The 22,449-nt window shown below is 43.7% G+C and overlaps 2 protein-coding genes across 4 annotated transcripts; both read right to left on the bottom strand.

Annotated features, from left to right (window-relative positions):
* Nucleotides 1-455: 455 nt before the first annotated feature.
* On the bottom strand, nt 456-3,746 carry LOC149308568 (adenosine receptor A2b-like). Its single transcript, XM_089537086.1, has 2 exons — nt 3,033-3,746; nt 456-1,727 (listed from the first exon to the last, which is right to left on the bottom strand). Exons 1-2 carry the CDS (start codon nt 3,380-3,382, stop codon nt 788-790), a joined length of 1,290 nt encoding a protein of 429 aa, XP_089393212.1. The 5' UTR covers nt 3,383-3,746; the 3' UTR covers nt 456-787.
* A 2,644-nt stretch (nt 3,747-6,390) lies between these two features.
* On the bottom strand, nt 6,391-19,158 carry LOC149308567 (cytospin-A-like). 3 transcript variants are annotated; one of them, XM_089536029.1, is made up of 16 exons: nt 19,064-19,158; nt 17,398-17,599; nt 16,097-16,259; nt 14,464-16,007; nt 13,750-13,957; nt 13,350-13,423; nt 12,931-13,106; nt 12,523-12,686; nt 12,331-12,434; nt 12,152-12,233; nt 11,969-12,052; nt 11,264-11,414; nt 9,660-9,762; nt 8,796-8,912; nt 8,170-8,229; nt 6,391-8,060 (listed from the first exon to the last, which is right to left on the bottom strand). In XM_089536029.1, exons 2-16 carry the CDS (start codon nt 17,560-17,562, stop codon nt 7,971-7,973), a joined length of 3,285 nt encoding a protein of 1,094 aa, XP_089392155.1. In that variant the 5' UTR covers nt 17,563-17,599; nt 19,064-19,158; the 3' UTR covers nt 6,391-7,970. The 3 variants fall into 3 exon arrangements, with proteins under 3 accessions (XP_089392155.1, XP_089392154.1, XP_089392156.1); XM_089536028.1 differs by having other exon boundaries at nt 11,969-12,233; XM_089536030.1 differs by lacking the exons at nt 6,391-8,060; nt 8,170-8,229; nt 8,796-8,912 and adding an exon at nt 9,138-9,252 and having other exon boundaries at nt 11,969-12,233.
* Between the last annotated feature and the right edge of the window lie 3,291 nt (nt 19,159-22,449).

Genomic DNA, 22,449 nt, shown 5'->3' with positions numbered 1-22,449 from the left:
TCGCCAACCATTGTTTCCTTCCTTACCTCTGTTTCTCCTTCGTTTATTCCCTGAAGGGTTTGTGGCCGCCGCCGCCATCACGTCTGGCAGCGTGGTTTCACCGTTGCGCTGTCGGATAAATCGGCAGCCATCTTTGCTCCCTTACATTTTGAACCCTTTAATTATCCCAATTAATTGCGTTAAAAAAGACCCCAAAGCCGCTGTAAAAACGATCGTGAAATTAAATACCGGCACGCTAAATGCTGATGAGCAACAAGATGGCAGCCGAGCACCGAGTTCGAAACCCGAAACAAGAACCTGTTAAACCTTGGAAAATATTTTATTATTATTATTATTATTATTATTATTATTATTATTATTAAATATGCGATTATTTCCGACTTACGGAACAAAACGCTTGCCGCGGAAACCGCACCATGGAATAAGGCATTTACGGCTTTACACACACACACACACACACACACACACACACACACACATATATATATACTTAAATGTATTGTTTACAAAACAAACACACAATAAACAACAACAAACATGTCTTTCATAAAGTCCCAGAGTTGCCAAATTCCAAAAACTGCACCAAAATGGCGGAAACACGGAACAGCGAATACGTTTCTAGGTGGAGCATATACAATTCTCACCCGTTTTATCCCTCCGTATTTGTTCCCTTTTCCAGACCTTCGTTTTAAATAAATCGCCTCGTTTTCTGCCACTGCCACCATCGCCACCATCACCGCCACTCTCGAAATGGCAAATATTTGACCACGCGAGGAGGATGGCGCCCTCAAGACACGCTAGAGAGGTCAAACGCCGATGTCTCCGACTCCGTGAACAACGACTCGTGGCACGCGAGGAGACCTTCGTCAAACCGTTCCTCCTTCCTCGCCGAAACTGTGCCGTTTCGATAAAAATGGCGCCCGGTGTCCCCGTTGGCGCCTCCGTTGAACCCGTTCCGTTCTGCACCTGTTTTACTCGGGATGCCATCATAGGAATCTACGACAATGGCGTCACGCTCCCCGTTTTCCCTGCCATGCGCTGACGCCGTCTGGCACCGTGGCGCCGCCGTTTCGCGCAAAACGTGTCCTCTGAGTATCTTGCGGAAAGTTTGGCGAAACTCGCGGATGCGGTAGGCGTAGATGAGCGGGTTGACGACTGAGTTGGCGTGCGAGAGCAAGATTGCAACGTACATCAGCCACAGAGGCGGCCGTGCGCAACCACGGCAAAATAACGTATAGCAGTTGACGACATGGAGCGGCAGCCAACAGACGGCGAAGAGCCCGACGATTATGGCGAGCGACTTCGCGGCGTGGATTTCCTTCTGCAAAATGGAGGATGAGGAGGAGCGTTCGCCGTGCGCCGACGCGGCTGCCATTTTGTTCCCAATCTGCTTCAACTGTCGCCGCGCCGCCATGAAGATCTTCAAGTAAATGGCGAACATCATGAGCAGTGGGAGGAGGACGCAAGCGAAGAAGTTGTAGTAGACCATGTACTCCATGGTTACTACACCTTCGAAGAGGCAGGGCACCATGTTGGCGCTGCAGTTGTTGGTGCCGGCGGCGTTGGAGGCGGAGGATACGTTAACGTCAGGCGCAGCATTCCCCACATTCCCCATTGCGGGGCGTCTGTTCCAACCCAACATGGGGGTCAAGCCAATAACGAAGGAGAGGACCCAGCAGACAGCGATGATGCCTTTGGCGCGCGACGCGGTCACCAGCGCGTTGTACCTGCGGCGCAAATACGTAATTTTAATTAGGTCTCTCAGTGGTCATCTAGTCCATCTAGCAGTCATCTAGTCCATCTAGTGGTCATGCAAGGGCTCTCCCAGTGGTGATCTAGTCCTTCTAGTGGTCATCTAGTCCATCTAGTGGTCATGCAAGTGCACTCCCAGTGGTCATTAGTCCTTCTAGTGGTCATCTAGTCCATTTAGTGGTCATGCAAGGGTTCTCTCAGTGGTCGTCTAGTCCTTCTCCTGGTCATGCAAGGGCACTCCCAGTGGTCATCTAGTCCTTCTAGTGGTCATCTAGTCCATTTAGTGATCATGCAAGTGTTCTCCCAGTGGTCATCTAGTCCTTCTAGTGGTAGTCTAGTCCATCTAGTGGTCATGCAAGCGCTCTCCCACTGGTCATCTAGTCCTTCTAGTGGTCATGCAAGTGCTCTCCCAGTGGTCATCTAGTCCTTCTAGTGGTCATGCAAGCACTCTCCCAGTCATCTAGCCTTCTAGTGGTCATCTAGTCCATCTAGTGGTCATGCAAACGCTCTCCCAGTGGTCATCTAGTCATTCTAGTGGTCATGCAAGGGCTCTCCCAGGGTTCATCTAGTCCTTCTAGTGGTCATGCAAGGGCTCTCCCAATGGTCATCTAGTCCTTCTAGTGGTCATCTAGTACATCTAGTGGTCATGCTAGTGGTCATCTAGTTTATCTAGTGGTCATGCTACTGGTCATCTAGTACATCTAGTGATCATGCTAGTGGTCATCCAGTACATCTAGTGGTCATGCTAGTGGTCATCTAGTACATCTAGTGGCCATGCTAGTGGTCATCTAGTTCATCTAGTGGCCAGGGAAGGGGTTCCCCAGTGGTCATCTAGTCCATCTAGTGGTCATGCTAGTGGTCATCTGATCCATCAAGTTGTCCTGCTAGTGGGTCATCTAGTTCATCTAGTGGTCAAGCAAGGGATCCCTAGTGGTCATCTATTCCATCTATTGGTCATCTAGTCCATCTACTGGTCACACACAGGGTCTCCCAGTGGTCATCTAGTCCATCTAGTGGTCATGCTATTGGTCATGTAGTCCATCTAGTGGTCATCTACTGGTCAGGCAAGTGGTTCCCGGTGGTCCTCTAGTCCACCTTGCAGTCATGCAAGATGTCTCCCAGTGGTCATCTAGTTCAGCTAGTGGTCCTGCTATTGGTCATCTAGTCCATCTAGTCCTGCTAGTGGTCATCTAGCTCACCTAGTGGCCATGCTAGTGGTCATCTAGTTCATCTAGTGGTCATGCTAGTGGTCCCCCAGTGGTCACCTAGTGGTCACTCACCTGAGGGGCATCCGGATGGCGATGAAGCGGTCAATGGCGATGGCCAGGAGGGAGAAGATGGAGCTCTGGGTCAAGACCAGGACAAAGCAGGCGATGAAGAGGCATCCGTAGAATGAGGCGCAGAACCCGGTGCTGACCGTCACGGCGAAAGGGACTGCCAGGACGCCTACAGCCACGTCGGCCGCCGCCAGCGACGCCACGAAGTAGTTGGTCACGTTCTGCAGGTTGCTGTTCAGGATGACTGCCCACATGACCAGCACGTTCCCCGCTACAGCCAAAGCTGCGATGACCAACTCCAGCGCGATGTAGACCGCGTCCGCCGCAAAGTCCGGGTGGCCGCGGATCAACATGGTGGCGGCGGACACACGGCGTGGGGGACCGAGTCCATAGCGATCGCGCGGCTAAAAATGGCGTCTAGTTTCTCCTCCTCCTCCGACGGCAGCGAGACCTGGGTTCGAATTCCGTGCAAAATGGAGGCCGGAATCGGCGCCCGGAGCGACATCGGCACCGATTACAAAATGGAGGTTGCGATCAATTAATGACAGAGGAGAATCAATTAACGACGGATCAGAGTTTCCAATCAATTAATGATTGATCAGTTTCCAATCGATTAACAACCTTTAAAAACGGAAATAACGAGGCAGAGGTATAACAACAACAACAATATGGATAATAATCAATAACGATAATACCAATATATTGTAGATGCCGCTAAACGACTTTCGGCCGGAAAAGAGGATGAGATTAATTAAACGTCGTGATTAAGGAATCATCAAAGAAGCGTCCGCATTATATTGATATTAAATATATTGTATTAATTTATTATATCGTATTAATTATCTAATACGCTCCTTTTTATTAATCAAATGAAATCTTATCCTCGTCCTTTTTTTCCAGCCGGACGTCGTTTAGCAGCATCCGCAATATATTCCTATGGTGGCTATAGGTTGATATACGGCCGCACAAATGCTTCCCCTCCTTCCTTCCTTCATTCTTTCTGCCTTCCATCCCTCCCTCCTTTCTCCCATCCTCCTTCTTTCTTTCCCCTCTTTCTTTCTTGTCGGAGTTTCTTTCTTTCCTTCTTTCTTTCCGCCTTCCGTCCCTCCCTTCTGCCCTCCCTCCCTTTCCTTCCTTCCTTTTTCTTTCTTTCCACCTTCCATCCCTTCCTCCCCTTCCCTCCCTTCCTTCTTTCCTTCCTTTCCACCTTCCTTCCTTCTTCTTTTCCACCTTCCATCCCTCCCTCCTCCCTACCATCCTCCTTCTTTCTTTCCCTCCTTCCTTCCTTCCCTCCTTCCTTTTTTCTTTCCATCCTCCCTGCTTCCCTTTCTCCTTCCTTCTTTCCCTCCTCCTTTCCTTCCTTCCTTTCCACCTTCCTTCATTTCTTTCTTCCTTCCTTCCCCTTTTTCTTTCTTGTTGGACTTTCTTTCTTTCTATCCTTCTTTCCTTTCTTCCTTCCTTTCCTACCTTCCTCTTTCTGTTTCTTTCCATCTTTCCACCTTCCATCCCTTCCTCCTCCCTCCCTTTCTTCCTTTCCCTTTTTCTTTCCTTCCTACCTTTTTTCCTTCTTTCCTTCCTTCCCTTTTCTTTCTTTCCACCTTCAATCCCTTCCTCCTCCCTCCCATCCTCCTTCTTTCTTCCCTCCTTTCTTTCTTTCCTTCTTTCCACCCTCCCTGCCTCCCTTCCTCCTTCCTCCCTTTTTCATTCTTTCCACCTTCCCTCCCTCCCTCCTTTCCTTCCTGTCTTCCTCCCTTCTTTTGTCCCTTCCCTTCCTTCTCCTTCCTTCTCTCCATTTTTGTTCTTTCTTTCCACCTTCTATCCCTTCCTCCATCCCTCCTTTCTTTCTTCCCTCCCTCCTTTCCATCCCTCTTTTTCTTTCCTTTTCTTCCTTTTTTCCCCTCCCTCCCTTTTTTGTCTTCCTTATTCTTTCCTTTTTGGAGAAAGGAGGGGAAGGAAGGAAGGAAGGAAAGAAAAGGGAATGGAAGAAAGAGGGGAAGGAAAGAAGGAAAGGAAGGAATAAGAAAGAAAGAAAGAAAGAAAGAAAGAGAAAGGAAGGAAGGAAAAAAGAGGGAGGAGGGGAAAGGAAGGAAGAAGGAAAGGAAGGAAGGGAAGATAGGAAGTAAAGTGAAGGGAAGAAAGGAGGGAAGGGAAGGAAGGAAGGGAAAGGAAGAAAGGAAGGAAAGAAAAAGAGTGAAGGGAAGGAAGGATAAAAGGGAGGAAGAAAAGAAAGAGGGAAGGGAGGGAAAGGGAAGGAAGAAGGGAAGGAAAGAATGTAAGGGAAGATAGGAGTGAAGGGAAGGGAAGGGAAGAAAGGGAGGCTGGAAGGAAAAGAAGAGGAAGGGAAGAAGGAAGGGGAGAAAGCAAGAGTGAAGGGAAAGGTGAGAGGGAGTGGGACGAAGACCCGTGTCAACGCCTGAAGGGTCCAAGAGTCCCTTCCTTCTCCCTTGGAAGACACGTGTCTCCCGGATCCCGACGTCCCTGTGAGACACGTGTCCCTCCCTCTCTGTGGGGGACTCACCTGTCCTTTCGGGGCTCCTCTGCAGGAACTCCAGGCGGCGGCTGCGGCTGATCCTCCTCCTCCTCCTCCCCCCTCCCTCCCTCCTTCTCTCCTCCCTCCTTCATTCCCTTCTTCTTCTTCTTCCTCCTCTTCATTCTTTATTTCGTTCTTCTTCAGAGGCGATACAGAGGCGCCCCCTGGCGGACAACGAGAGGCCAAGGCCAGACTCCATCTCTCTCTCTCTGATCCATCTAAATCTCTATCATCTATCTATATCTCTATATATCTACCCATCCATACATGTATATCTCTATCTATGATCTATATATCTATATCTCTATCATTTATCTAGCTCGCTATCATCTCTCTCTCTCTCTCTGTGTATATCTATGATCTATCTATATCTCTATCCATCCATCCATGTATATGATCTGTCTCGCTATCTCTCTATATCTATCATCGATCTCTATGTATATCTATCTATGATCTATCTATCTATCGATCTATCTATTATCTATCTCTCATCTCTCAACCTATGTATATCTCTATGATCTACCTATATCTCTATGATCTACCTATATCTCTATCATCTATCTATATCTCTAGATATCTAGCTATCTATCCATCCATCTATCTGTCTATGCTCTATCTATCTATCTATCTATCTATCTATCTATGGTCTATCTATATCACTATCTATCTATCTCTATGATCTATCTATCTCTTTATCTCTCATCTATCTGTCTGTCTATATCTCTCATCTATCTGTCTACCTATCTAATATCTAGCTATATCTGTCTGTCTGTCTGTCTACCTACCTACCTACCTTACATTTAAAGATCCAGCAAAAAAATACTAATAAACTCAGCAATTAACGTATTTTTAATCAGACAATTAATTAGGAATTAATAGAGAATCCTTGTAATGAGAGGCTTAATTAATTAATTAGCCGGTTCCCTTAACGAGAGCAAAACCCTTCCTTTTTTTGTCCATATATATATATATATATGTCCTACAATCCTTTTCTGCGCTTTTAAAAAAACGGAATCAATTCAATTTAATCAATTTTAAGACGATGAATCAATCAGACTGATCTGTTTTCAACGTTATGGATAATCAATTAAAGGCAAAATCAATAATTAGAAGCTATTAAAATTAAAAGTTGCGAGTTAATAATCGATGCGACGCAAGAAATGCCGGTTTTCCGCGCCAAAAAAGGGAGATGTGGATTTATCCGTTATCGACGGATTCGCGGACGGATCGATCCAAGAAATCCAATCGCCGATACATTGTCAATTCAAAGGTATTGATCCCGTTTATATCCAGGAAGGAAAGATCGTTTGCTCTCGTTACGGAAAAAAACAAACGCATTATACGTATCCGGAAAAGTCGCACCGCGGAGGTGAAAAATATGGCAGTCGCGCTAAATAGGGTTCCCAGAGGCGTGGATAAATATGAAGTCCGCATATACATTCTCTGCGGTTCGTTATGTTTTCGGCGGCGAAACAAATCCATGGTTTTGGTCCTCGGAGGCTTTTTAAACGTCCGTCCGCCATCTTGCGGCGTCTGGAAAGGCGTCATTTTGCCGCCGCACGAAAATGACCGCCAAGTACACTTACGGAAAAAGAAAGCTAACGAAGGAATAATAATAATAGCAATAAAAATATACATCCCTCAATTGGTGCAATAGCGCGAATATGGCGAATTTTGGACGCCATTCTAACGGAATTTATTCCCGCCGCATCTTTGGCGCCACACGGTTTTTCCCGAAACCCCAAGTAAGGCACTTGCGTCGATCACGATTTTTAATGGCATTGGGAGATTTCGGAAAACGGTGTGCGATCCGTCAGCGTCGCATTTTCGCATTTCCGAGCCGCGTTTCATTAAATCCAGTGTCCGTTCGAGTGGCCATCTTTTCTCGGAGGCTTCTGAGGTGCTTGGCGAACGACGCGGGGGAAAAGAATGGTGAATTTTGGTGAGAAATGCGATCGCCGCGTTTCGTGAAAGTTGCACCGGACTGGAGTTTGACTGTACGCGGCTGGAAAGATGGCTTCTCTCTAATTGCAGATCCAAAAAACGAAAACGGTCACGAAAGTAAATCCTTCCGAAAGCGCTGCATCCGACGGCAAACGACGTTTGAAGATGCCTTGCGCCGTTTGCGAAGGCTTCTGCCATTTTGGAAGAGTGGAAAAGAGGTAGGATTAAAATGTGAGAAACTGGGCAGGGTTAACACTGGTTTTCGTTTTTGCATTTCGCGATGTTCGGTGCTGGTTTTCAGAGTTCGCGCGTCTTTGGGGATATTTGTGCAGGGACTGAATCCGCCACAGCGAACTGCGCAGAAAAGTCAATATAGAATCTCTGTCGGAGGTTGCGCAGAACTGCGTCGTTGCGGTTCGCTTCCTCCGTGCCAAAATGTTTGGCGTCCGAGGATTCAGCGGCGGCGTTCAGGTTTCGAAGTATTTGTAAATGGCGGTCACGTAAACCATGACGCTCTGCCAATCCGGTCGCTCCGTCCGCACCATTTCGTTAATATCCTGCGCAGAAACAAGAACAAAACAGCATGAGTGAGGAGATGCCGGCAAATACGGAAAAAGTAACACGGACGCGCTGCGCGACAAAACGCGCGACGCGGTCAGCGCTCACCAGAGTAGATTTAATGCCGACGCTTTCAGCCGCCTGGAATGCCAGCGTGAAGTTTCGCCTCTGGAATGAAACAAAATGGCGGACAAATACGAGATTAATTGTGCAACTCTATGGTTGATGCTAAAACTGTGCCGGAGGAGGCTATAAATGCCTAGAAGGGTCCTCTCTAGGAGTCTCTGGGTCCTCTGAGGCAACTCTATGGTCCTCCAATGGAATTCTATGGCCCTCTCTAGGAATATCTGGGTCCTCCAATGGAACTCTATGGCCGTCTCTAGGAATGTATGGATCCTCCAACAGAACTTTATGGTCCTCCAATGGCACTCTATGGCCCTCTCTAGGAATCTATGGGTCCTCCAAGGCAACTCTATGTTCCTCTCTAGGAATCTCTGGGTCCTCCAAGACAACTCTATGGTCCTCCAAGACAACTCTATAGTCCTCTTGAGGACTCTTTGGGTCCTCCAAGACAACTCTATGGTCCTCCAATGGAACTCTATGGCCCTCTCTAGGAATCTGTAGCTCCTCTGGTGCAACTCTATGGCTGACACCGATAAAACCGCGCTGGAGGGCCCAACGCGGACCTTGAGTCGCAAATTTCAAACCGCGCCGCCATTTTCTTAAGTTCGTACCTTGTCTTGACTGTTCAGTTCCTGGTAAGGGATGTGTGCTGGGAGATACGTATGGAGGACTGCGCAAAACGCCAATCCGTCGTTCCAGCTGCTGCTGAAGTTCGTAATATCGATATTCTGAAAGAAATCAATCGATAATTGATCGGAAAACGTATCAATAAAAATATTTTTCGCCATGTATTGACGCATTTTCGTTAAAATCGCACCGCGCAACGCTATTTTTCCAGGCGAAAAGACCTCGGACATTTTGTCCAGCGCAAAATGCTGACCAGACGCTTTTTAAAAGGAGGTTTGTTTGCCTATTATTCTGACTCACCGGTGACGGATAAGTGTTTCCGCAAACATGGATACCGCGCAAACACGGACGCGTGCCGTATCTGCCGCAAGGACGAGAAAACAAACGAGGCATTCATTTTTGCTTGCGTCGGCGAAAAGAAAAAACCGCCATGCAGGAACTCTGGGAAAACAAAGCTTTAAAATGGGGGCCGAAGGCGTGAAGGGGCGGTGCAAAATGCGAGCGTGATTGCGTCAAAATGGATGGAGGTCATAGAGACTCGCGTTCTGCTTCGGTCAGTATTGTCCTGAAGGGAACACAATGTCCAGTCATGGTCCGGCGGGTCAGTTACTTCCCCGAAAGATAGCCATCATTGACCGTTTGCGCCGGGAGCTTTGTTTATGCGCAAATATGGCCGCCGTTTACTATATAACCCATAATAGTCCCTTCCATCTTTATTGTTCTATGTATTCCTGCATGGCAAAAGGATTCTATGTATTCCTGCATGGCAGAACTTGGGTTGGACTCTATGACCCTTCCGATGTCACGTCTGGCACGCAAAATAGTACCGTGGCGTGTTTTTTTTTTACCTGGTACCCCTCCGTCTTCTTCTGGCACCATTTGAGGAGTGCATTCCTCTTCGATCCGCCATATTCCCTCGCCAGCGCCGAAAGTGGGTCTTTCCTCTCCTCCCTGGCGGCGAGACAAAAAAAATACGTAAACAGGTTACACGGTTTCGCCAACGCAAAAAACCACATCGAGAAGACGCACATTTACAAAGGATTTTCGGGTCGTTCGGCGCAATTTGTGCGAGAACGGGACGCCCTGTTTTTTATGAAACTCTGCCCAGGAACGCCTTTTGTTTTGAAAACAATACGAAAGTGCGTTCCAGGGAAGCGTAGGAACAATGGAGGGCCATTCGAGGCAGCGGCCATCAATCTCCTTAAAGAAGAGACGCCAAGCATCGGGTCAAGACGCGGAACGGTGCAAGATTAATGGCCTCATTATTATGCACTGGGCATTGGAGGGACACTGTGATGTAGGGATTCATAAAAAGTGTGTGTGTGTGTGTGTATTTATTTATCTCTCTCTCTCTCTCTCTCTCTCTCTCTCTCTCTCTCACATTGGGTTCCTCTTCCCTGTTCTTCCGGCTGGAAAAGATATCTATATCTGTATCTACACGAGTTTATATAAATACATACGCACACACAGATATATATAAAATGCAGGTGTGTGTGTGTATGTGTGTGTACATATATATAATATAAAATGTAGATATATTTATATAAGGTGGGTGTATATATATATATATATATATATATATATGCATGTGTTTAGGTGTGTGTGTATATACATGAGCATGTATATGAGAATATATATAGACACACACACATATGAGTATGTAGGTGTGAGAATATATATATATATATATATATATACACACACACACACACACACATAATTATATAATTAAGATGTATGCAGTTGTAAAAGTATGTATATATATAAATGTAATGTGTATATGAATGTGAATATAAGTATGTATGTATGTATATTTATATATATCTATACATATATAAAACGCAAGTATGTGTAAATATATATATATATGTATAGTGTGTGTATGTGTTTATTTTACATATATGCATGTATATATGTGTATATATATGTGTGTGCATATGTACATGTGAATATATATATATGTACACACACACATATGTATACGTATATATATAAAAATGTGTGTGTGTGTTTATGTATATATATATATCATAATAAATACATATATAAAATGCGTGGATGTGAAAATATTTATGTACATGTATGTGTGTGTATATATATATATATGTGTGTGTGTGTGTATGAATATATATATATATGTGTGCGTGTATGTATACATACATAAAATGTGTATATGTGTGTGTATATATGCGCGCACACTTCCGTAAATGGTACATTTAATATATGTATGTGTATATATATATATATATATATATATATATATATATAAAATGTAAAATTTATGTAAGTGTGCACGTGTGTGTGTGTGTATATAGCTTATAAAGGTCATGTTGTCAGACTGCAAATCCCATCCTCTCTCTCCGACGGCTGCGAGGGCAATGGGATTTGCAGCCCAACCCGCCTTTGTACGCACCGTGCCGCACATGCCATTTTTTGCAAGCGCGAATCGTACCTGATGCGGTTCCTGGCAGTGGGTGTAACGGAGGCGGTGGGCGAGGCGGAGGCAAGGGAGAGCTGCGGCGACGGGGACAACATGGATGCCGGGTTTGCGCCATCTGGCACAGTCATCTCACGCTTCATTTCCTCACTGCTGCGCCGGGAGACTATCGGAAGAACAACAACATGTCTCAGATAGATAGATAGATAGATAGACAGACAGGACTGGTCAAGGAGGGGTCAAGGAGCGGTCATGGAGTGGTCAAGGTGCGTTAAATGGGTGGTCAAGGACAGGTCAAAGAGCACTCAAGGAGTGGTCAAGAAGCAGTCAAGGAGGGTCAAGGAGTGGTCCCAGAGTGGTCAAAGAGCGCTGAGGGAGGGTCAAGGAGTGGTCAAGGAGGGTCAAGGAGCAGTCAAAGAGGTTCAAGGAGTGGTCCCAGAGTGGTCAAGGAGCACTCAGGGAGGGTCAAGGAATGGTCCCTGAGTGGTCAAGGAGCGCTTAGGGAGGGTCAAGGAGCGGTCAAGGATGGTCAAGGAGTGGTCCCAGAGTGGTCAAGGAGCGCTCAGAAAGGGTCAAGGAGTGGTTCCAGAGTGGTCAAGGAGTGGTCAAGGAGTGGTCCTAGAATGGTCAAGGAGCCATCAAGGAGCGGTCAAGAATTGCTCATGGACTAGTCAAGGAGACATCAAGGAGTGGTCAAGGAGTGGTCAAGGGGTCACTCACCAGAGATGGACTTTGACCCTTCCATGGCGGGGACTCGGGGCAAAGCGGCCGGACGTCCAGCGGCCGAAGTCCGAAGAAGGTGGTCTGGAGAAAGAGAAATACAGGAGGATAGACACGCCGGCTGCCATTTTGGCAGCCGGCGGCCAATTTGAGATGCGGCAACCATTTCGCGAAGGGCCTCACCTTGGACCGGGATCTCCGGATAATTCGGCCGCTTGTCCGAAAGGGTCTTGGGGCCGGAGAGGGGTCCGCTGACCGAATGCCTCTGAGGAAGACAGAAATCGGAAGGACTGATTGGGTGCTGAGTTCGAACGGCTTGAAACTCCGTTCACGAATGCGCCATTTTAGGAGGCAGTTCTTACCTGCATGGGGGACACGGCAGCTGCGGGCGGGGTTTTCAGGGGGCTGGGGCTTAGTGGTGTGCGTGGAATGGCAGCGGCAGCAGCCGCCGCGGCGGGACTAGGACCTAGAGATGACAAAAATACGTATTTTCTCCTTTCGAAAGGGAGTTCCTGCATGTATCTTTGTCCCTTTCCCCCCTTTTCCCAGGGTACCTTGGGAGGCACTGTCGAAGGACTTGATGAGGGTCTTGACCGTCGGCGTGGGTTCAGAGGAAGTGGATGAACGGCGGCTGAGCCCCATCCCTTGGCGCAGGGCAGCCAAATCACGCTCCACCGCGTTCATGTAGTTGTAGACGCGCCCACGCTCCTCTTCTTGCCTACGAGGGCGAGAAGACGAGCTGTTTGAGGTATTACTTGGGGGGGTTTCGAGGTGATGCCTCACTGGGTCCCGACTTTGAATCCTATGTTTGTTGAACCTTGCACTTTTTCTGACTCCGGGAGACTGAAATTCGAATCCCGTTTGCATAAACCATTAAAACCCGACTAGGTGAACCAAGGCAACCCAATCTCAGCCTCATCGGCGAGGGACGGTTTTTAACGTATTTTACGAAAACGCCGTACTTGCGCGACTTGATTTCTTCCAGCTCCTTGGTCAGCTTCTCGTTCTTCTCCTGAGCCTCATGGAGGCGGCGCTTGAGGTCACCAATCTCCTCCTGCGCTTCGGATTTGATGTCGTTGGCGATGACCACCGCCGTCTGGAGGTCAGCCTGGAACTGGCGCCACTCTGCCGACTCCTCCTAGATCATATATATATATATATATATATATATGTATATAATACTTCAAATCCCAGGATTTTTGTATGAGAACAAAGGCTCAAACCAAAATCGAACTGGGCTCGCGTTCGCCTTGTTTGCCGCAGCATCAAGCTCCTGGCTCAGGTCCAATTAATAAGTAAATTAATTACATCACCGTATAAACATTAAATATATGTATGCATGTGTATATATATATGTCTAATATTAAGCCAAAAAACCTACCCGCAGCCGTCGGTGAAGGGTCTTGATCTCTCTTTCCATATCGTGCTTTTGGTCCTGCAGTTTTTTCACAGTGTCTGCACAAAATGGAGAATATATATGTGTGTGTGTGTGTGTGTGTGTGTGTATATATATATATAATCCTATGTATTCCTGCATGGCAGAAGGAGGGATGTACACTATGGCCCTTAGTACCCCTTCCATCTTTATTATTCTATGTATTCCAGCATGACAGGAGGGATAGACTCTATGGCCCTTAGTAGTCCCTTCTGACTCTAGGATCCTATGTATTCCTGCATGGCAGAAGGAGGGTTGGACTCTATGGCCCTTAGTTGTCCCTTCCATCTTTATTATTCTATGTATTCCTGCATGTTTTCTATGTATTCCTGCATGGCAGACTCACTCTCGAGGTCGGAGATGAGAAGGTTATCATGGAGCTTGACTGCTCGGTGCTGCTCCACTTCGTCCTCCAGCTCAAAGATGGTCTCCTTCATGTCTCCGCGCTCCGTCTCCTTCTCCTCCATCTCCGCCCGCAGCTTCTCCAGCGCCGCCTTCAGCTCCTCCGAGTGCGCCTTCGCCTCCTCTTGGAAAACGCAGTACTTGTCCTCCATCTGAGGGTTGGCAACAACCCTAACTTCAATATCTACATATTGATCTATCATCCATATCAATATATTATATCTTCCATATCTAATATTGTCTATATCTATCTTCCATATCTATATATTGATCTAGCTATCTTCCATATCTATATATTGATATCTTTTCCATATCTATATATTGATCTTCCATATCTATATATGTCCATATCTATCCTCCATATCTATATATTGATCTATCTGTCTTCCAAATCTATATATCGATCAATCACTTTTCCATACCTATCCACTGATTTATCTATTGTTCATATCTATATATTGATCTATCTCCCATATCAATACAGTATATCAATCTTCCATATCTATATATTGATCCACCTATCTTCCATATCTACATATAGTCCATATCTATCCTCCATATCTATATATTGATCGATCGTCAATATCTATCTGTTCGTCCATCTCCGATATCTACTATCCTCCATATCTATCTATCTATCGATCCTTCCTCGCTCTACCTTTCCGATGGCGTCCTGCAGCCGGTTTGCCTCGTTCCGCGCGCGGTCAAGCTCCTCGCGCAGCCCTCCGGCCGCCGCCTCCGCCACCTCCTTCTCTTCCCGTGCGCGCTCCAGCAGCTCCTCCACATCCGGACCGCCGCCGTCCCCTCCGTCACCGCGCCGGATGGCGTACAGCTCCGCCACCTTCTGACGCTCGTGCTCCAGTGCCGCCTTCAGCCGCGACGCCTCTGCCCGCTCCGCCACGCGGACGCTTTCGAACTCCTCCAATGCCGCCGCCATTGCCGAACGCTCTTTCTGCTCTACCTCCAAAAGATGCTCAACGTGGAGATGGCGTTCTTTCAGCGCGCCGATCACTGCCTGTGCCTCCTTGTTGTCCTGCTCCGCCATTTTGAGCGTGTTGCTCAGGTGCTGCTGGACGCCGAGGAGCTGCTCACGCTCGAAGCGTGTGTTCTCCGCCAAATCAACGTAACGCTGCTCCAGCTCCAAGTAGCGCCCGCTCTTCGCGTCCTCATCTGCTGCATACGCAACATGGTGGTCGTCCAGCAGCGAGCGCAAGTATTCGATTTGGCGCAGGAGGACCTCCATCTTGTCACTTTGCTGACACAGCGACTCCATTAATATTGTCTTTTCCTCGCCGAGACGCTCGTTCTCGCCGTTCAGCTCTTGCGTGATTTGCTGGAGGTCCGCCAACTCCGCCAGCGTCGCTTGGAGTTCCTCCGCCGTACTGTGGTGGCTCTCCTCCATTTCGTGGAGGCGCTCCGTCAAACGCGCAACGGACACCTCGCCGCCACCGCCGCCTCGTTCCGGACTCGGCACGCCCTCCGACTCCGACGATGACGGCGCATCCAAGGCGTCATCACTGGACGTCAGTGGCTGGTAGACCTCGCTGCACTCGCTGTCCAGGTTGTCCGCGTCGAGAAGGTCTTCCAACGAAGACGCGCCACCACCGCCGCCACCGCAAAACGCCTTCTCCGATTGGTCCATGCGTTGCTCCAGAGAGAAGCCGAGCGCGTTGAGGCGGTCCTTCAGCATCCGGTTTTCGTTCTTGAGCTGGTTCAGCTCTTCGCGGACGGCGGCATTTTGCGCCTGGAGGTGGAGCAGAGTCGATTCGACGTGCACGGTGACGGCGGTGGCGGGCTCCTTCGGCAGCGGCAACTTATCCTCCTCTTCTTCGTCGTTTTCGTCCTCTGCGTCGTCGTCGCCGATCCCCAGCCGTGCGCGCATCCCGCGCAGCTCGCTGCGTAGGTGGGCGATCTCGGCATCCTTCGCCGTCGCCAGCGAGACAAGGTCCTTGACCTTCCCTTCGAGCGCGGCACGGTTGCTGATCTGGTTGTCCGACTTGGACTTGCTCATGCGCGAATCCGTGTCCGCGTTGGCACGGCCGCGGGAGCGCTTGGTGAGAGACGACTCGGCACTGGAAACGCCGGACGACGATGGCGCCTTCTTGCTCTGCGCCGGACGGGAACGGTCACGGATCCTGTCGCGGGAAGAGCCGGGTTCCTTCGTCCCAGACAATGCACCGCGTTTAGACGCCGCGTTCGCGCCTGTGAAGAAAGACCGTAAAATACGTAAATTACATAGTATCCGTTCGCCTCGATTGCGCCATGACGGTTTCTGTTGCGCAAATACTTACCTGACGCAGACTTGGCTTTATTCTCTATGGTGGTTCCAGACGCCGCGGCAGCAGCAGAAGTTGCACCGGACGCAGAAATGCTCTTCTTCGCCTTGACGCCGCCTCCGTTGCTCAAGGTCGCGCCACCTGCCATCCCGGCTAGAAGGTCATCGTTGCTCTTGGTCTGGCGAAGACGTGGTCGACACGGGAAAGAACGAAAAACGTAATTACGTAATTGCGAATTGCGGGTTGTCGTTATATGCGAAGCTCCTCTGGTCAAAATGGAGGAGGAGGACTTGCGCCAAACCTTAACGAAGCCCTTCCAATGAACTGCAGAAGGGACTAGCACACCATAAAAACTGCGCCCACAACCGCCATCTTGGACAATGTCTAGCAAAACCCATCCTTCCTGCGGAACTGCATTTTCCCCCTTTGCTTCTATTTTCTTTCTGAACCGCGCCCAGTACTTAAAAGCGTGGGAATTAATCAGTTTTAATTATGGGCGTGATTTAGCGAGACGCGACGTGAACCGGCACCAAGTAGGTCAAAGTTGTTAAAGGGAGAACGATTCACGACGGAACAATCTAAACAAAATGGCAGCTTTCAGCGACGCAAGCATTGCGCAAGATGGATTCCTTTCGATCTTTCGCCCTCTGTTTCATTCCCTAAATCCTTCCTCTCTTCCTGCACAATACGTTTATTTTCCGCGCTGATAAGTATAATAAGTATAATAAGTATATAATATAATAAAAACATTACAGTTATTTATTATATTATATATTTTATATTTTAAATATATATTATACATTATACTATATACTATATATATATATTATTATTATTAATAACCTTTATTTATAAAGCGCTGTAAATATTATTTGTATTTATATTACATATTAATATATTATAATAGATAATAATATATTAATATATTATAATAATTAATATATCAATATTTTTATAAAATATTATACAATATTAATACAACATTAATTAACAATAATCATATATTTATATAATATATTATAAGTATTATATATTTATTATATAATATTATATAATAATAAAATATTATTATATTAAATATATAATAATTAACATTATATTTTATATTATATATTATACATTATTGTTAATTAATGTTATATTAATATTATATGATGTATTATAAATTAGATAAATATATAATTAATATTATATTACTATTATACATTATAATATTATATTAATTAAAATGTTATATTGTATATAAATTCTAATTTGGTTATCGATCGCCTTATCGATTACATGATGGATCGTATTAATTTATTGATTATGATTACCTTTAGTAACGACGCAGCCGGCCCCGTTTTCAAAACCTTGCTGGCCACGGGCACCGCGGAAGCGTTTTCGGCCTTGGCTTTCTCCGCCGCCGCCGTTTGCGTTTTGTTGACGCCAGGAGTCGCTTTGAGCGCGGAATTAGGCGCCGTCCGGCTTGCTTTCTTCATCCTTGGCTTCCTGACGGACAAGCATTTACAAAACCATCTGGAAAATAACAATAATAATAATAACAATTTTGCTGATGCTGCTAAAAAGCTCTAGGTAAATGGAGGACGAGGATGAAAAAATAAAACGTGTTGGGTTTAATACAAACTAAAGACCTTTGTCCCTCACTATAAAAAGGATATTAAACTGCTATAAAAAGAATAAACTGGTCAGCTTCTATTTTAATAACTATGATCTAAGGAAGCTGCAAAAAGGTAAACAAATATACAAATATATATATATATATATATATATATATAGTATATTTGTAAGCATAGTGTGCATACATGTAGAAGTGTGCATATATGCAAATGTAATATTTATATTTGTATAAATATCTAATATTTATATTCATATAAATATCTAATATTTATATTTATATTATACATGTATTTTATATATATATATATATATGTATATATATAAGTTATATATTTTATTTTACATATAAATATTACATTTATATAAATATAAATATTATGTTTATATATATATATACGCACACACAAACATTCATAAATATTATATTTATATAAATATTTGAATTTATATAAATATAAATATTATATATATATATATTTATATATAAATTCATAATACATTTACATAGATATAAATATTATGTTTATATATATATATATAGATAGATATACACACACAGTCACAAATATTATATTTATATACGTATTTGCATTCATATAATATATTATATTTACAGAATTATGAATATAAATACTATAATTACATAAATATAAATATAATATATATATATATATGTATATATAATATAAATATTATATATTTAAATCTATATAATATATATATATGCACACACACAGAAATATACATAAATGTTTTATTCATGTAAATATTTATATAAATATAAATATATTATACATATATATATTGCATATACAGTATGTTTATACAAATAGATATATATATAAACACAGACACATATACATAAATATTATATTTATATAAATATTTATATTTATATTATATTTACATAAATATAAATATTACATATGTTACATTTATATAAATATAAATATTATGTTTATTTATGTGTGCATAAATATTTATATTTATATAAATATAAATATTATTATATTTGCATAAATACAGATATAAATATTATATAAATATAAATACAAGTATGAGGTGGGGATGATGGGTTATGAGGTACCTGGGAGGGAATGTAGGGGTGCAATGGCATCTGAAGAAGGGGATAATGGGTTAGGGAGTACTTAGGGATGAATTTAGGGGTGAAATGGCAGCCAAAGGAGGGCTAAGGATTGTGGATGATGGGTTAGGAGGTTCCTAGGAGGGAATTGAGGGCTGAAATGGCAGCTGAAGAAGGGGGTGATGGGTTAGGGAGTACCTTGGAAGGGAATGGAGGGGACAAATGACAGCCAATGCTGGGGATAATGGGTGAGGGAGTACCTGGGAAGGGATACTCACTTGGTCTCCCCTTCTTTAATAACAATAATAAGGGATTGCAGCCCTTCTTCTTCTTCTTCCTAAGACTCTTTCGGTCTCCCCTTTTTTCCTTTGGAGTCCCAAGAGCCTCACTGCGCATGCGCGCGTTGCTTGAAAAAAGGGGAGGTAGCCACTGGGCAGGCGCCGAGTCAATGGAGGAAAGAGTTGAAACCGACTGCGGCTGCGCACTCGAAGCGACGGCTTCACAACTACTGGCCCGCGCATGCGCGCGTCGATTCCTCCGAGGACCACCCATTCCTTCAGTTGCGGGCCGTCCCTTCAGTTGCGGGCCACTACTGGGCAGGCGCCGAGGCCTAAAACCAGGAAGTAGGCCCCGCGCGCGATTAAATAAAGAGACTCCCCTGTTTACTTGTCTTCGTTCGGCGCATGCGCAGTTATATCCTATTTCCCTCAGGTTTCAACGCATGCGCAGTTGTCTCCTATTTAGCTCAGGCTTTTTGGCGCATGAGCAGTTGCAAATGGAGGGCTTTAGTTTTCAGTGAAAGGCGATGCGGGGAAAACAAAATGGTGGCCGCGTTTTGAGCCTCCTGACGAAGGAGACGGTTTGAATGAACGGAATTTGGACGTTAAAACGCGTTTTAACGCCCCCCATAGACGCCAATATGACCCCTAAGTGTTGATATTTGACTCAATAGGGCCTCAATTTGGGGCCTAACTCTCTTGTAAGTAACAGTACTCAAGTCACAAATGAGCATTAACTACAGAGTTCAATGGTACTCGCCGCCATTTTGAGAGCACACCCAGAGCTGAGGCATTGAATCAATGGGATTTGGCGCCTCGTATAGGTACAATGGTTTCTTCTAATTGGAAATAACCATTGAATTGATTGATTTTTGATTAATGATTGGACTCTAAAATCAACATTTGAGTCAATGGGTCTATATTAATTGAATAAATCGTTGAATCAATGGGTTTTTCACTATTGGTCAGGCTCTAACGTCAACATTTGAGTCAATGGGACTCTATTAATTGGAAAGAATCATTAAATTAATAGATTTTTGACTATTGGTCAGACTCTCCAGTCAACATTTGAGTCAATGGGTCTCTATTAATTGGAATGAATAATTAAAATAATTGATTTTTGACTATTGGTCGGACTCTCCAGTCGACATTTGAGTCAATGGGACTCTATTAATTGGAATGAATCATTACATTTATTGATTTTTGACTATTGGTTGGACTCTTCATTCAATATTTGAGTCAATGGTTCTCTATTAATTGGAAATAACCATTTAATTAATTTATTTTTGACTATTGGTTGGGCTCTCCAGTCAACATTTGAGTCAATGGGTCTCTGTTAATTGGAACGAATAATTAAATTCATTCATTTTTTACTATTGGTTGGACTCTCCAGTCAACAATTGAGTCAATGGGTCTCTATTAATTGGAAAGAACCATTGAATTAATTGATTTTAGATTATTGATTGGACTCTCCATTCAACATTTCAGTCAATGAGTCTCTATTAATTGGAAAGAACCATTGAATTAATTGATTTTTGACTATTGGTTGGACTCTCCAGTCAACAATTGAGTCAATGGGACTCTATTAATTGGAAATAACCATTGAAATAATCGATTTTAGATTATTGTTTTGACTCTCCAGTTGACATTTGACTCAATGAGTCTCTATTAATTGGAATAAATCATTAAATCGAAGGGATTGATCTATTGGTTGAACTCTAAAGTCAACATTTGCATCAATGTGTCTCTATTAATTGGAAAGAACCACTGAATTAATTGATTTTAGATTATTGGTTGGACTCTCCAGTCAACATTTGACTCAATGGGTCTCTATTCATTGAATAAATCGTTGAATCAATGGGTTTTTGACTATTGAAGGCTCCAGTCAACATTTGAGTCAATGGGTCTCCATTAATTGGAATGAATCATTGAATCAAAATACTTTTAAACCTATGATTCTACGATTTTATTGATTCATCATAGTTTTCTTAATCTGATTCTTCTATGATTCTTTTAAAACCATTGATTTAAATGGTGATTTTTTGCCTCCCCCCCCCCCCCGCAATCTCTTAATCAAAACAATCATTACATTATCGTTCTCTATACTTTAATACAGCAGCAATAATAGTTATTTTTTCCCCAAGGTGTTTATCAACGCTGCATCGTCATTAAATTAATAAATCAAGGATTTAATTATTTTTGTTAATTAAAAACCAACCAAGCTGAGCCCATTAAAACAGATAACAGAATAAATTTATTTAACACTGTGTACAAACAAAAGGCCTCGGATCTCCCGTTATTTAAATCCATTTCTTCGTTTCGATCGATTAAATCGATTGAGACGGACTTTTAGCTTCATGGATGTAATTCCCAACAGTCCAACCTTTTAAAAAGGTCAGGAAAATTAAAATCAATTAATATTCGCTCTTCCGTTCCTCCGTTTTTCTTTTTCCGTTTTTCGGAAGATCGCAGCGCGGATAAAACGAAGCGAGACGCTTTTAAAAAACACCAACAGCGAACCTTAAGCTTTTAAGATCTAAAGGAAAAGAAAAACGCCCGCACTAGTAATATAATTTAATCGCATTTATAATTAAATAAATAGTTATTTTTTTATCAATTAGTCGACATTCCTCTGAGTTTTTAATCAACAGAAATCAATAGAGGGAAAAAAGCGTTACGGAAGTCGTGAAGGCGAGATAAATTTGAAAATACACGAAGAAGGATGCAAGCTTAATTAAGACGCACATTTAATTATCTATTAATTATCCTACATGGACTTTTTTAATCCATAAATTCAATTAATCACAGCTGCCCTTATTATATGTATTCTTTCAAAAACACTGTATAATTTAATTTTTAAAAAAGCGGTTTAACAGAATCATTTCCAGTGTTTTTTTGCTAAAACAAATTTTCAATAATTTAATCAAATTTCAGATTTAACTCCCTCGAATTAAATTCCCACCAAATTTCCACATATTTTCACATATTTCTGATTTCTGAGCACAAATCAATAAAAAATCATCCTCCTTTATCGATTAATTCGATGAAAAGGACAAAGTTGTGATCGTACCCGTTCCTCATTATTTAATATATAAGACAGTTTTTAAATAGTTTACACAATCATTACAAAATTGATCTTTCTTAGTTATTAAGACATGATAATAATAAATTGATGAGAATTATTAGATCAATAAAAAATCGAGCAGAAATTATCGATCAATAATATACCCTTGTGCTCTTCCCACATTACAAAATGTATCCAAATCAATATATTATCCATATCTATCTTCCGAATCTATCGATCGTCCATTTCCACCTATCTTTCACGTATCAATATATTGCCCATATCTACTGTCCATATATCAATTCAGGACCAGGATTTGAAA

This window comes from Sceloporus occidentalis, unplaced genomic scaffold (assembly GCF_023333645.1).
Source record: "Sceloporus occidentalis isolate IW3139 unplaced genomic scaffold, rSceOcc1.0.p SCAF_8, whole genome shotgun sequence".
NCBI lineage: Eukaryota > Metazoa > Chordata > Lepidosauria > Squamata > Phrynosomatidae > Sceloporus > Sceloporus occidentalis.
Note: the sequence above shows the minus strand (reverse complement) of the source record. Positions and strands in the feature narration are given on the sequence as shown.

What these genes read in the sequence shown, in the direction of transcription:
- LOC149308568 (XM_089537086.1), bottom strand. Translation starts at nt 3,382, where the DNA reads ATGTTGATCCGCGGCCACCCGGACTTTGCGGCGGACGCGGTCTACATC. An exon ending in GCCATCCGGATGCCCCTCAG is followed by an intron (nt 1,728 to 3,032) that starts GTGAGTGACCAC and finishes TTTGCGCCGCAG; the next exon opens with GTACAACGCGCTGGTGACCG.
- LOC149308567 (XM_089536028.1), bottom strand. Translation starts at nt 17,562, where the DNA reads ATGAAGAAAGCAAGCCGGACGGCGCCTAATTCCGCGCTCAAAGCGACT. An exon ending in AGGGTCAAAGTCCATCTCTG is followed by an intron (nt 11,415 to 11,968) that starts GTGAGTGACCCC and finishes TTCTTCCGATAG; the next exon opens with TCTCCCGGCGCAGCAGTGAG. An exon ending in TCGGCATTAAATCTACTCTG is followed by an intron (nt 8,061 to 8,169) that starts GTGAGCGCTGAC and finishes GTTTCTGCGCAG; the next exon opens with GATATTAACGAAATGGTGCG.